At 48.4% G+C, this 14,574-nt stretch overlaps 1 protein-coding gene across 2 annotated transcripts in view; it reads right to left on the bottom strand.

Moving 5' to 3' along the window:
• Positions 1 to 2,449: 2,449 nt before the first annotated feature.
• The window catches only part of TMEM241 (transmembrane protein 241), a 155,718-nt gene continuing 143,593 nt past the window's right edge, over positions 2,450 to 14,574 (bottom strand). Inside the window, exon 15 of one of the 2 annotated variants that reach the window (XM_064379342.1) lies at positions 2,450 to 2,904. In XM_064379342.1, the coding sequence (XP_064235412.1) occupies positions 2,880 to 2,904 (25 nt within the window). In that variant the 3' untranslated portion in view covers positions 2,450 to 2,879. Of the gene's footprint in view, positions 2,905 to 13,129; positions 14,247 to 14,574 lie in introns of those variants that run through there. The other variant, XR_010343634.1, reaches the window with a different exon arrangement.

The raw sequence follows: 14,574 nt of genomic DNA, 5'->3' as shown, positions 1-14,574 counted from the left end.
CTGGGGCTGGGTCCAGAGCCCCCTGCTGTGTGCAGCCTAGGGACTTGGTGCCCTGTGTCCCAGATGCTCTAGCCATAGCTAAAAGGAGCCAAGGTACAGCTCAGGTCATGGCTTCAGAGGGTGCAAGCCCCAACCCTTGGTAGCTTACAGGTGATGTTGGGTCTGCAGGTGCACAGAAGTCAAGAACTGAGGTTTGGGGACCTCCACCTAGATTTCAGAGGATGTATGGAAATGCCTGGATGTCCAGGCAAAAGTTTGCTTCAGGGGCAGAGCTCTCATGAAGAACTCTGCTAGGGCAGTGTGGAAAGGAAATGTGGGGTTGGAGCCCCATACAGAGTCCCCACTGGGGCACTGCCTATTGGAATCATGAGAAGAGGGCCACCATCTTCCAGATCCCAGAATGGTAGATCCACCAACAGCCTGTACTGTGCATCTGGAAAAGCTGCAGACAATACCAGCCCATGAAAGCAGCTGGAAGGGGGATTGTACTCTGCAAAGCCACAGGGGCAGAGCTGCTCAAGATCATGGGACCCCATCTCTTGCATCGGTGTGCCCTAGATGAGAGACATGGAGTCAAAATAGATTATTTTGGAACTTTAACGTTTAATAACTGCCCTATTGGGTTTCAGACTTGCATGGGGCCTGTAGCCCCTTTGTTTTGGCCAATTTCTCCCATTTGGAATGGCTATTTTTACCCAATGCCTGTACCTTCATTGTATCTAGAAGTAACTAACTTGCTTTTGATGTTACAGGCTCATAGTGAAACTGCCTTTGCAAAATTATGACCGAGACAGTGAAGGAGATCTAACCCAACTGACTTCATCTTGGTTCTAAGCTTTAAGCTGTCCTTGTTCCTGCCTGGGCATAGACTGAACTAACTTTGTGAGGAACTTAGTTTATCGTTTATAGTTTAAAGCTAATATAACAGCCCTTTCCCAAAACAAACCTCTTTCTTACTGGGGACTAGACTGCCTTTGTAAGACTAACAAATTAGCCACAAGATTAGAAATTGTGGTTTAGGAGTCATGCATCTGGAGGCTACAAGATTCTGGCCCTCCCTAAACTGCTCCTAAGGTCAGTGCTTGAGATATTTTGCAGACCCTGCACTTGATGGATTAGGTGGAACCACCAGGTTAATAAACTGGCTCATCTGATCTTGTGGTCCCCACCCAGGAATGGCTGCAGCACGAGAGGACAACTTCAACTTCTTATTATTTCATCTCCTACCCAACCAATCAGCACTCCTGGCTCACTGGCTTCCCCCTACCCATAAAGTTGTCCTTAAAAACTCTGATCCTTGAATGTTTGGGGAGACTAATTTGTGTAATAATAAAAGTCTAGTCTCCTACATAGCCGGCCCTGTATGAATTACTCTTTCTTTCTTGCAATTCCCCAGTCTTGACAAATTGGCTCTGTCTAGACAGCAGGCAAGATGAACCCACTGGGCAGTTACAGTAGGCAAAAGGAACTTGGCTTATCTCAGATGAGACTTTGGACTGTGGACATTTGAGTTAATGCTGAAATGAGTTAAGACTTTGGAAGACTGTTGGGAATGCATGATTGGTTTTGAAATGTGAGGACATGAGATTTGGGAGGGGCCAGGAGTAGAATAATATGGTGTGGCTGTGTCCCCACCCAAATCTCATCTTGAATTGTAGCTCCTATAATCTCCATGTATCACAGGAGTGACCCAGTGGGAGATAACTGAGTCATGGGGCAGGTTTTCCCCATGCTGCTCTCATGGTATTGAATAAGTCTCATGAGATCTGAGTTTTATAAAGGGCAGTTCCCCTGCAGACGCTCTCTCTCACCTGCCTCCATGTAAGACGTGCCTTGTTCCTCCTTTGCCTTCCACCATGATTGTGAGGCCTCCCTAGCCATGTGGAACTCTGAATTCATTAAACTTCTTTTTCTTTATAAATTACTCAGTCTTGGGTATTTCTTCATAGTAGTGTGAAAATGGACTAATACACACGGTAAAAGCAAGCATGCACTTGGCACCTGACACAGTGCAGTCAGCAGGCATCAGTTGTTGGCATTGGCCCACAGTGGAAAGCCTGTGAGGGATCCTCTTCTGGATCTGGCATTGACAGCTGTGATACAATAAGAATTACACGTTTGGGGCCGGGCACGATGGCTCACGCCTGTAATCCCAGCACTTTGGGAGGCCGAGGCGGGCAGATCACGAAGTCAAGAGATAGAGACCATCCTGGCCAACATGGTGAAACCCTGTATCTACTAAAAATACAAAAACTTGCTGGGCATGGTGGTGTGCGCCTGTAGTCCCAGCTACTCTAGAGGCTGAGGCAGGAGAATCGCTTGAACCTGGGTGGTGGAGGTTGCAGTGAGCCAAGATTGTGCCACTGCACTCCTGGCACCTGGAGACAGAGTGAGACTCTGTCTCAAAAAAAAAAAAAAAAAAAAAAAGAATTATAGGTTTGGTCTTTATCCCTGAGCATGACATAGAGCTTCTAAAACTCTTGGAATTTCCTGAGTTGTAGAAGGGCCTGTTGGTATTCACAACAAGTCCTTTCAACCACATCTGAGTTTATGTTAATGAGGTGACTCTTGGTAGGTCCCTAGATAGCTTCAGGATGGGGGCTTAGAAAGACCAAGGCATGATTAGAGAGTTGGAACTTTCAGCCCCACCTCTGATCTCTGGGGAGAGGGAGAGTGGGTGAAGACTGAGTTGATCACCAAATGGCAGGGTTTGATCAGTCATGCCTATGTAATGACATTTCCATTAAAAACCCAAAAGGAGAGCTTCCTGATAGCTAAACATGTGGAGTTTCCTGTAAGGCTCTGCACTCAGAAGGGGCATGGAAACTCTGAGCCCCTTCTCACATACCTTGCCCTATGAATTTCTTCCATCTGGCTGTTCATCTGGATCCTTTGCAATATCCCCTATAATCAATGGATAAACATAATTAAATTGTTTCCCTAAGTTCTGTAAGCTGCTCTAGCAAATTAATTGAAGGCAATGACGAGATTGTGGGAACCCTGATTTACAGCGAGTTGATCGGAAGTAGTTGGTATCTGAAGTGAGGGGCAGTCTTGTGGGACTGAACCCGCAAGTGTGGAATCTGATGCTATTTCCAGGTAGATAGTGTCAGAACTGAACTGTCTGGAGGTGCCAGGCAAAGCAGGAAGGCTGCCACTGCTGTGGAGGCAACAGGTCCCTGTAGAGAGACCACTTGCATGGAAGCCACCTATTCCTTGTCTGTCTCTTCCACCAGTAGTCCCAGCTACTCAGGAGGCTGAGGCAGGAGATCACTTGAGCTCAGGAGTTCAAGGCTGCAGTAAGCTATGATCATGCCACTGCACTCCAGCCTGGGCAAAAGAGCCAGACCCCATCTCTTAAAAATAAGTAAAGATAATAAAAATGGAAGGTGTCTGAAGTCAGATTGGAGAGTTCAGGGATGAGTAGGAGATCAGAAAATGGGGTGAGCAAGCAGAGGCTTTTTTGAAGTTTAGTTGTAAACAAGGAACTAGGAAAGAAATCACAAGCTGAGAACAAAAACCTTTTACCCTCACAACTCAGCTGGGACACGGAGAAGCGAAACCACACCTTACTGCCTACATGAACCTGACTGCTATTCCACTGTCTCCATTAGCATTTCTTTCCTCTTTTGGGACCGTCTCCCAACACACAGTTTGATTATTTACCACAGAAACTTCCCCTTTCCTCAGTGCATACTGTCCACAGATAGTTTGCACATGAAGCATTGGACCCTCTGCAGTTTCCACCAGACCTAGACTCTCGAATCCTGATTGTTACCCACTCCTACCTCCCCACATAGAAAGACCCACCTCAGACCAAACTTCCAGTTTGAGACAGATTCTGCCCTTGTCTTCCCAGCTCTGAAACACTGCCCAAGCTTTGTTCTTCTCCATGACACCGGTGAGCACAATCAGCCTGGTTTTGTCTTGTCAATGGGTGGGCTGATGACATTTGAGGAGCCAGCTTAGACCAAGCGGATGAAGAAAGAAGCCACATTTTTGTTTTGTTGTTGATTTTAAATGGGAAAGACTTGAGGGTGTTTCAAGCCAGTAGAAAGAGAAAAGGTGAAATAGCTACCAGAGAGAGATCCCTGGGTTTCTGAGAAAGCAGGAGGAGTTGGAATTAGAATGAGCAGAATCAGAGGGATAAATGTTAAGTTGAAGAAGAAGTACTCCTCAACTGCAAAAAGAAGAGCTCAAATGTGGGCAGGTGTGCATGGATGACACTGGGATGGTGCATGAGCTCACCTGACAGCTTTCAGTTTCCTTTAAAGCAAGAGGGGAGGCCCATCTACATGGAGAGGAGAAGAGGGCAAAAAGAGAAAGGAAGTTTGAATAGTAAAAAGTGTTTGGAATAATTGTTGTTGAGATAGGGAAAGTGAACCAGCATGGGAAACTGTAACTTCCTAGTTACAGACAGCTGTCTGAGACTGGTGCTTCTGAAGGTGTAGAGAATGCAATCACCCTGTTGTGTGACTTCCTGAATGAATGAATGAATGAATGAGGACTTCTGGGGTGACTACATACTCCACACTCACTTAGATGTGGAAGTGCTAATGGATTTTAAAATCATTTGCCTCATGATCACATTCCATTTACTCAGACACCACAAGTCTCCTGCTGTAGAGAGCCAGAGTAGCCCACCCCCTTGGACGGGATCAGCAGCAAGGCTGCTGTGAACTTCGGGTGAACTTCAGAGAAGCGAAACCATAATAGGGGAATGCGTATGTTTTGAAGAGCAGTCGGACCTAGCAAAAGATAACCAGCTTTCACTGACCTTGCTGCAAGATAGTTGTTAGCTGAGGTATGTTAACCGAAGTATGAGAATTATAACCACAGGCTGTTCTGAGTAACTGCACCCTCCCTCTGCTATGTGCTTTGTGAACATATAAAATAAAGTACTCTGAGGCAGGATGGGGCCGAAGAGACTGACACCATCAGCTTTTTGGACCGCCTGGCCCAGCTTTCCATATATTTGTCTGTATGTCTTTCTTTATACCCCGCTGTTCCCTCTTAGGCCTTTGAATCTTGTGCAGCGCGGGATGCAGTGCACGCCATCTTGCCACCTAGAGCCAGTCACTGTGGGAAGCCCTGCTTGCTGATGGTCATGAGGATAACAGTAAGGTTTACTGCTTGTTTACTGTGTGACGGTATGCTCAGAACCACACATACATACATATACAAACATACATACATTAGTATAATATTTTTCCATTTAATTGTTTCAATGAACCTATGAGGGTATTAAATTTCCTTTCCATTTTATTTTATTTATTTTTTTAAGATGACGTTTCACTCTGTTACCCAGACCAGAGTGCAGTGGCGCAATCGTGGCTCACTGCAGCCTCAACCTCCTGGGCTCAAGTGATCCTCCCACCTCAGCCTCCCGAGTAGCTGGGACTACAGGTGCACACCACCACACCTGGCTAGTTTTTAAATTTTTTTGTAGTTGTCAGGCTGGTCTCAAACTCCTGGTCTCAAGCAACCCTCCTGCTTCAGCCCCCCACAGTGCTGGCATTATTGACAGAAGCCACGGCTATTCACCTCCAGCCCAGAACCACATGTCCAGGCTGCTGAGCCCTCAGCAGTGGCAGCTGTGGACTCCCTGACGGAGGGATTGGGAAAGACCATGGATTATAAGGAGGTAGATAATTCTTGAGAAGAAAGAATCAGCTTTGCCACAGAATAAAAGTAAATTCCATGCCTTAGGAAAAGGTGGAATGTACTGCCTGGTGCCCCATGGTGGGGAAAGGTGGTCAAATGTTACCTGAGTTTCCCACCAGCCTGAAAGTCCCCATCCCCGGCCATCACACACATGCTGGACAGGAGCCTGGTCAATGGGTCCATCCCCTCCCTGCCCCTTCCCCTGTTCCCCACTGTCACACCCACAGTCTCTGAGCTCCCTTGAGGCAGCCTTCCCACTGCCACTGCCGCCCTAGTCCACTGGGCCACAGGTGCTGTGTCCAGCACACTGAAGGGCCAGGGCAGGGCTGAGTTCTCCATGTGAAGGGGAAAGCCTGTCTCCCTCTCAGCCTCACATCTAATTCCAGCACTCAGCCTCCCCAGTGAACTCCCTCTGAAACATCTTTAACTTAGGCCTGGAGCAGTCCCCTCACCTCAGGCCTTAGAAACACAAGTCCCTGAGGCAGGTGTGTGTGTGAGAGTGTGTATGCTTCCAAGTGTATGTGTGTGCTTGTGAGTCCTTGTGCATGCACACACGTGTGTGCTTGTGTGCGAATGTGTGCTTGTGTGTGTGTGTAGAGAGGCGCAGCAGAGGATGGAAACTTCACAGTGTTCTACATTCTGCTCACTGTCCCCCTGACCTCATCCACTCACACAATCAGGCTGCCTACAGACCTTGGGTGCCTCTAGATTTTTCTGGTCCCACAGGACTGGTCTGACTCCAATTTACTTCAAGCTAGAGCTTCAGCTATTGAAGCAGTAATTCTAGGACCTGAAACTGGGCAGGCACCTAGAGGCTACTCAAGGACCATGAACCATGCCCTCTGGGAGTTGGTGAGACAAACCTGAAGTGATCATTCACCCCAGCAGCTTCCCCATCACCCGACTGGAGGCTGAAGGGGCTTGGTGAGAACAAGATTGAACTACAAAGGCAGAGCAGGCAAATGGAGGGGGGCGGGTCCTCACAGCCTCTTCAGGAGCTGGGTCAGGAAGAGTGCTTCGTTTTGTTTTGTTTTGGTACTTGATGTGGAAGAGCGACACCTGGACCCCAAAGCCAAGGCCATGTAGCCCAACTCTTATAGGCGGTCAAAGGAAGTGGAATGGGGCATTCTAGAAGGTGCAACTCTCCTATCCCTGATGGGCTGCTTTTCAGATGTCTAAAAACAATGCTAGGTAAGAATAAAGGGCTGAGAGACCCAAGGACAGATGTCATGTGACTCCACTGATGTGAAGTTTCTGGAATTGGCAAATTCGCAGATGGTGGAATGGTGGTGACCAGAGACAGGGAAGGAAGGAATGGGGCATTAGTGTTCAGTAGGCATGGGGTTTCTGTGGGGATGATGAAAAGAGAAATTGACAAAATGGAGAGTGGTGACGGCTGCACAACATTGTGAACATACGTCATACCACTGGATTGCGCACTTAAAAATGGGGAAAAGCATACATTTTATGTTATGTATATTTTACCAGAATATATATTTTTTTGAGACAGAGTCTTGCTCTGTTGCCAGGTGCCAGGCTGGAGTGCAGGGGCGCAATCTCGGCTCACTGCAATCTCCACTCACTGCAGTCTCCGCCTCCTGGGTTCAAGCCTCCCTAGTAGCTGGGACTATAGGGGGATGCCACCACACCCAGCTAATTTTTGTATTTTTTAGTAGAGACAGTGTTTCACCACGTTGGCCAGGATGATCTTGATCTCTTGACCTCGTGATCTGCCTGCCTCAGCCTCCCAAAGTGCTGGGATTACAGGCGTGAGCCACTGCGCCTGGCCTCAGAATTTAAAAAAAAAAGAAGAAGAAAGGGCTGAGGGACCTAGAGAGGCTGTGTGGGAGAACAATAGGCCCAGGGCTGGGTGGAGCCCCACCCTGGGAAGGAGGACATTTGAGCAGGGTCTGCCACCACCAGTGTGGTGGTGCTGGTATTGCATAGTTCTTCAGGCCTGCTATTCATAGTTCCATCCCACCCACATGCACTTGAAGTTATTTGGAATCTAGGACTTAATTGTTCTCCAGCTGGCACATACCGCCAAGTCAACCCCGGCACTAGCCAGTCCCTGCCCGCCTGCATGCACATCCTCCCTGCTCCTCCTTGCTCCCTGGTGACTGAGGGTGGGACCCACAGTCAGCTGCAATCCCGTTCCCCTGCCTCCCCTTGCCAGGAGTGGCAGCCAAAGAGACAGGGCTGTTCCTTACTCAACTACAGGAACTACACAACATTCACTCTGCAGGACCCATGGAGCTCAGAGCAAGGGGATCTTCAAAAAGTCCTGCTCTACTCCTCTTACCTTTTCTTCTCTTCTCTACCTGTCATCTAGTGCCATGATAATGCTGCACACCAAACCACCCCAATCTTAGTGGTTTAAACTAATAGTCATTTCTTTTTTCTCATGAGTCTAGGATTTGGCTGGGCAGCTCAGCTGGTCTCACCCAGGCTCACTTGTGTGTCTGTAGTCAGCTGAAGGCTGGCTGCTCTAGGATGGTGATATGGTTTGGCTGTGTCCCCACCCAAATCTCATCTTGACTTGTACTCCCATAATTCCCACATGTTGTGGGAGGGGCCCAGTGGGAGATATTTGAATCATGAGGCGGTTTCCCCCATACCATTCTCATGGTAGTGAATAAGTCTCATGAGATCTGATGGTATTATCAGGGGTTTCTGCTTTTACATCTTCCTCATTCTCTTTCCCTGCTGCCATCCATGTAAGATGGGACTTGCTCCTTTTTGCCTTCCACCATGATTGTGAGGCTTCCCCAGCCACGTGGAACTGTAAGTCCAATTAAACATCTTTCTTTTGTAAATTTCCCAGTCTCTGGTATGTCTTTATCAGAAACATGAAAACAGATTAATACAGATGGCCTCGGCTGGGAGGACTTAGCTCTGCTCCACATGGTCTCTCATGCTCCAGTAGGCTGGGCTGGGCTTGTTCTCATGGTGGAAGCTGTCAAAGAAAAACTGCACTGGACAGTCAAACAGGCAAGGGAAACTTTATTCAAGGCTACCGCATGCAATAGGAGAGACAGATTAAACTCAACTTTGGATACAACAGGGGTAGCTGGGGATTTCTAGTCAACAGGCAGGGTGAAGGAGTCAATTTATCAAGAGGAACTTGTTAGGCATCAAGGCTTGGGGTGATTTTTGCTACTGGCTTGGCAAGATTCTTGCTGAACTAGGTTGAACAGGTCAAGGACAAGGCCTTGGGGATCAGAGGAGGAGGGGTCAGAGGAGTCTGTCTAAAGTTGGACAAAAGACAGAGCCCTCATCAAAGCAGAAGCCCAATAGAACATGTGGAATGTACAACACTTCTCAAGGTCTAGACTCTAAAATGGGCAGTACCACTTCTACGGTATTTATTGGCCGAAGCAAGTCACGAGGCTAGCCCAAGTCCAAGTAGTGGGGGAATGGCTTCATCACATTGTAAATGGCATGAGTACAGGGAAGGGAGGAAAAATTGGCCTATCTTTCCCATCGATTGATTTCCTACTCTCTTCTTGTGAAGACCCTCTTCCACTGATCAAAACCACTGGGCCAAATGTAGACCCCCATCCACTCCCCCATCCTAACTTATCTGGTGCCTTGGCTGAGTACAGAAGGCTGAACCCTCCTGGAAGGGGCCTGGAAGGGAATTGGAACCCAGACAACCTAGGAACTGCATGTGCTGATGAGGCTCTCAAGACCAAAAGAAGGCAAAGAGAGTACAATGGGAGCTTAATGAACACAATGCACATAAGTCAGAGACTTGGTCTTTGTGGTGGTGAGCACCTGTAGTCCCAGCTACTTGGGAGGCTGAGGCAAGAGAATCGCTTGAACCCAGGAGATGGAGGTTGCAGTGAGCAGAGATCACACCACTGCACTACAACTTGGGTGACAGTGCAAGACTCCATCTTTAAAACAAACAAAAAAAAGAAATCACTTTCCAGGATAGTGAGAGTGCCTGGGACAGAACCTTTGTTCTATCTCCCACTTAGAGCCCATTTCACTAACAACTCCACTTAACTTCTATTTGCCATGCAAGTCAACTGGCCCAGGCGAGTGGTGCCTGCATTGATTTCCTGAAATCCCAAGGGCTTCCATGGCTCCCCAGGGTCAATCAAGGCGCCAAGACACATGTGCAGATGCTTTGCCTTTGCTAATCCTGTGGGCCTTTCACAGAGAGCAGGAAATCAATGACTCAAATATTCACTCAAATATTGGCTCAGGCAACTGCTTAAATGAGCTTTGCCCTCCCCTGCCAAGGAAGCTGGGTGGCAGGAGAGTTTCTTCAGACTCCTCCCCAGTTGGTCCTGGATGGAATTGGCCTAGGTTGATATGCCATTGTTTGTTTTACTAAGGGTAAACCACTGTGAGTCTGGCCACTAACAATCAGCTCACAGCAGGAGCAAAGATTCGCTCAGCTCACTGGGGAGTGCGGAATGCCTGCCATCTGTGAGATGTTTCCAGAATAGAAGGAGCCTTGTGCAAGCCCCAGAATGGCTTGGCTTCCCCAGTGGTTGCTTTTGGGTCCAAGGATCCGGAGTGTCTTGCAGGCAGGTGGTGCCTGGGGCAAGCACCAGCACCCCGGGCTCCCAAGTGAGAGCTGTCTATGGGGAGCTTGTCTCCTGTCTCCTCTGGTTTGTGCACAACCCAGTCACCCCAGGGTAGGGGTGGGAGTGGGGGGCAATGCCCAGAAACAACCTGGCACCTGGGGAGGTGAGAGGGAGGGCTGGTTTTGGAAGCCACTTTGGAGTCTTGGCTTAGAAATGCAGAATGCATGACCCTGGGGAAGTGTCCTGCCCTGTGAAGGGCTCGAGGGCCTCATCTATGTGCTGGCCCATTTAGGGTCATGAGTAGGTGACATACAGATAGGAGGCACCTGCACTGTGCATGGTGGGCGCTGTAAACCAAAAATAACATCCTAAGCCCTCCAACTGACTGAGGGGATCCCTGAGAAACCCGAGGAGCATTATTCCCAGTCATGTTGGGAAAAGAGGTCAGAAATGCATTGTTACACCCCTTCTCTTTTGGAATTTAGGCACAACTGACCAGCATTCACATTAAAATAGAGATCACCATGTTACCAGAAAGGGGTCCTGATCCAGACCCCGAGAAGGGGTTCTTGGACATCGCACAAAAAAGAATTTGGGGGAAGCCCATAAAGTGAAAGCCAAGTTTATTAAGAAAGTAGAGGAAGGCCGGGTGCAGTGGCTCACCCTTGTAATCCCAGCAGTTTGGGAGGTCAAGGTGGGAGGATTGCTTGAGCTCAGGAGTTGGAGACCAGCCTAAGTGAGACACTGTCCCTAAAAATAAAAAATAAAAAACAAAAAACAATTATCCAGGCATGGTGGTGCCTGTCTATAGTTCCAGCTTCTCGGGAGGCTGAGGTGGGAGGATTGCTTGAGCCTAGGAGGTTCAGGTTGCAGTGAACTGAGATTGCACAACTATACTCCAGCCTGGACAACATAGGGATAGCCAGTCTCAAAAAGAAAAAGAGAAAAGAAAAGAAAGTAAAGGAAGAAAAGAAAAGAAAGTAAAGGAAGAAAAGAATGGCTACTCCATAGACAAAGCAGTGGTATGGCTTCTCAACTGAGTATACTCATAGTTATTTCTTGATTATATGCTAAACAAAAGGTGGATTATATATGAGTTTTTCAGGAAAGAGATGGGCAATTCCCCAGCACTGAAGGTTCCTCCCCTTTTAGACCATATAGGGTAACTTCCTGACATTGCCATGGCATTTGTAAACTGTCAAGGTGCTGGTGGGAGTGGGTTTTACTATGCTAATGCATTATAATTACAGTATAATGAGCAGTGAGGACAATCAAAGGTCACTTTCATCATAGGCTTTGGTGGGTTTTGGTCGGCTTCTTTACCACATCCTGTTTTATCAGCAAAGTCCTTGTGACCTGTATCTTGTGCTGACCTCCTAACTTATCCTGTGACTAAGAACGCCTGGCTCCTGAGAATGCATCCTCGTAGGTTTCAGCCTTATTTCTCCATGTATTCTCTCTGAAGGCTGCTACCTATAAGGCTTCATCTACATAACAAGAATCTGGGCCTCCACAACCGCCTTATCTTAACTCAAGCATTTCTTTCTACTGACTTCAAGTCTTGAGACACAGCTTAACTCTTTCAATGGGTTGTCAATCAGAAAATCTTTGAGTCTACCTATGACCCATAAGCCCCTGCTCTGAGTTGTCCTGCCTTTCCAGTCGAACCAATGTAAACCTCCCATGTATTGGGTTTTGTCTTTGCCTGTAACATTTGTCTCCCTATAATATATGTAAAACCAAACTGTAGCCTTGGGATCACTTTCTCGGGACCCCTTGAGGCTGCTCCCCAAACCCGGTCGCTCATATTGACTCAGAATAAACCTCTTTAAAATATTTTACAGAGTTTGGTTTCCCCATGAACCATGCTGGCAAACGTTATTTCCCATCCCTACACTCAATCACACGCCAGGCTGGCGCCACTTACCTTCCGCCTCATCCCTGGAACATGATTGGCCTTCTCCACCTCTGAGTAGGTCCTGTCTACTCAGCCTTTCCAAACTCCAGCCTCCTGTCGGGGTGGCAGAATGCTGTGAGAGTTAAGAGGCAGGGGATTTGTGGGGCGGATGGCCCCTCTAACCAGCCAAGGACCTTCAGGAAGGCACTGACCTCCTGTGTGTCTCCTTACAAAATGAGACTGACATACGTCCTCCATCAGGGGCCCCTGGAGAGAATGAAGTGAGATGCCACATGGGTAAAGCGAGGAGGCCCCCAGCCAGCCCCGTGACAGGCCACACAGCTGGAGAGTGCACCTTCCCTCCTGGCACTTCCTCAGCACCTCCCACGCGTGTCATGCCCCTGAAACTAACCATGGGGTCTATTTCAAGTCTGCTTATCTTTTCTCCTGTGCCAGATTTAGAGCATCCCAGAGGCAACCTGACTGCCCTGGCCTCCCAGAACCAGCAGCGGGGAAGGAGGGCACATCCGCCTGTGGGCATCCTGGACTTCACCCGTGTGTCCCCTACAGCAGATCTCACTCAGTCATCCTTAATAGGAAATCTGCAGCCCCGAGAGGTCCTCAGACTTCAGGGAGAACAAATCCCCCCAGATTATATGCTTACGGGTGTGTGAGATTCTGCACATTTTGGAAGAGAAATTCCTCACCTTCCATCAGCTCCACAGGAGAGTCCATCTTTGTCTCCCTTTTCTACCTTATTATCTTATTATTACCTTAAAAGCATTTAACTCACTCTGAAATTCTTTTTTTGAGATGGAGTCTCACTCTGTCACCCAGGCTGGAGTGCAATGGCACATTCTTGGCCCACTGCAACCTCCACCTCTTGGGTTTAAGTGATTCTCCTGCCTCAGCCTCCCAAGTAGCTGGGATTACAGGTGCCCGCCACCACACCTGGCTATTTTTTTTTTTTTTTAGTAGAAACAGAATTTTACTGTATTTGCCAGGCTGGTCTCACCAACTCCTGACTTCAGGTGATCCATCTGCCTTGGCCTCTCAAAATGCTGGGATTACAGGCACGAGCCACCACACCTGTCATTTTGAAATTCTGTTCCCATGTTTGTTGCCTGTCTCCACCACTAGAAAGTAAGTTCCAGGAGGGCTCATCTCATTCGTGGTTATATCCTCAGGTCCTAAAACAGAGCCTGTCACTCAATAGGTCTCAATATCTTTTGAATGAATGAATGAATGACGTACTTTGAGCCACTGGCTAAGGGATGCAGGTCTTTCTCTGCAATGGGGTCTGGACAAGTCGTGGGCTGCATGTGGGGGTCTTCCTCTAGGACAGCATCTGGGCTGATGTCAGCTGCAGCAGAGAACACGGTGCCCCTAGAATAAGAGTCTAGACAGGGAAGGGGCTCAGAGAGCCCAGACTGGATCTGCCCGAGAAGAACAGAGTTCAAGGGTATCAGAGGACAGCCCACTTATGTTAGCATCTTGCAGAAAGGGCAGGACAGTGGGCCTCAGCTCTATCATCTTTGTCTTTATTTTTTTTGAGATGGAATTTCACTCTTGTTGCCCAGGCTGGAGGGCAGAGGCGCAATCTCGGCTCACCACAAGCTCCGCCTCCCAGGTTCAAGCAATCTCTTGCCTTAGCCTCCTGAGTAGCTGGTGTTACAGGTGCACACGATGCCTGGCTAATTTTGTATTTTTAGTAGAGATGGGGTTTCTCTATGTTGGTCAAATTGGTCTTGAACTCCTGACCTCAGGTGATTCGCCGCCTCGGCCTCCCAAAGTCTTGCGATTACAGGCATGAGCCACCACACCCGGCCTCTATTTTCTATTGTCATGTAACATGCTGTCCCAAAACTTAGTGGCTTAGAATGATTTTATCGTATCTTATGCTTTTGTGGCAGGAATTAATTCAGGGACTGCTGGGCAGGGTGATTCTTCTGCCCCATGTAGTACTGACTGAGGTCACCTGATAGCACTTGGCTGGCAGATGGGCTGGTCTGGAGGACCCTGGATAGCCTCCTTCATGTGCTGAGTGGTTTGGCAGGATGGCGGCAAGGCCAGGCACAGTGGGGCCCATCTCCTGGAGCACGCACGCCTGGCCTCTCCTGCGCAGCAGCTCAGGGCTCCCGAGGCTGTCAGAAGACCAGGACAGACATTGTAAGGCTGCTTTGACCTGGCCCTGGGAGTCACATAGCACCATTTCCATCACATCTCATTGGTTACAGGGAAGTTGCAGAGCCAGTCCAGACCCAAAAGGAAGGAACAAGACTGTATTACAGCATGAATACCACTGGGATGGGGGTGGGGCATCTTTGGAGTCAAGCCACCACTGCCTCTGTCCTGGCTAGGCTCAGCGACACAGCCTGAAGCCAGGGACATTGGGTGGGGCCAAGAGAAGCCCAAAAGACTCACGCCTTTGATGGCTTTCCCCAGAACAAGGATCAAAAGAACCACTAAGTA

This window comes from Aotus nancymaae, unplaced genomic scaffold, assembly GCF_030222135.1.
Source record: "Aotus nancymaae isolate 86718 unplaced genomic scaffold, 86718_ANA_hifiasm-v0.15.2.pri h1tg000020l, whole genome shotgun sequence".
NCBI lineage: Eukaryota > Metazoa > Chordata > Mammalia > Primates > Aotidae > Aotus > Aotus nancymaae.
Note: the sequence above shows the minus strand (reverse complement) of the source record. Positions and strands in the feature narration are given on the sequence as shown.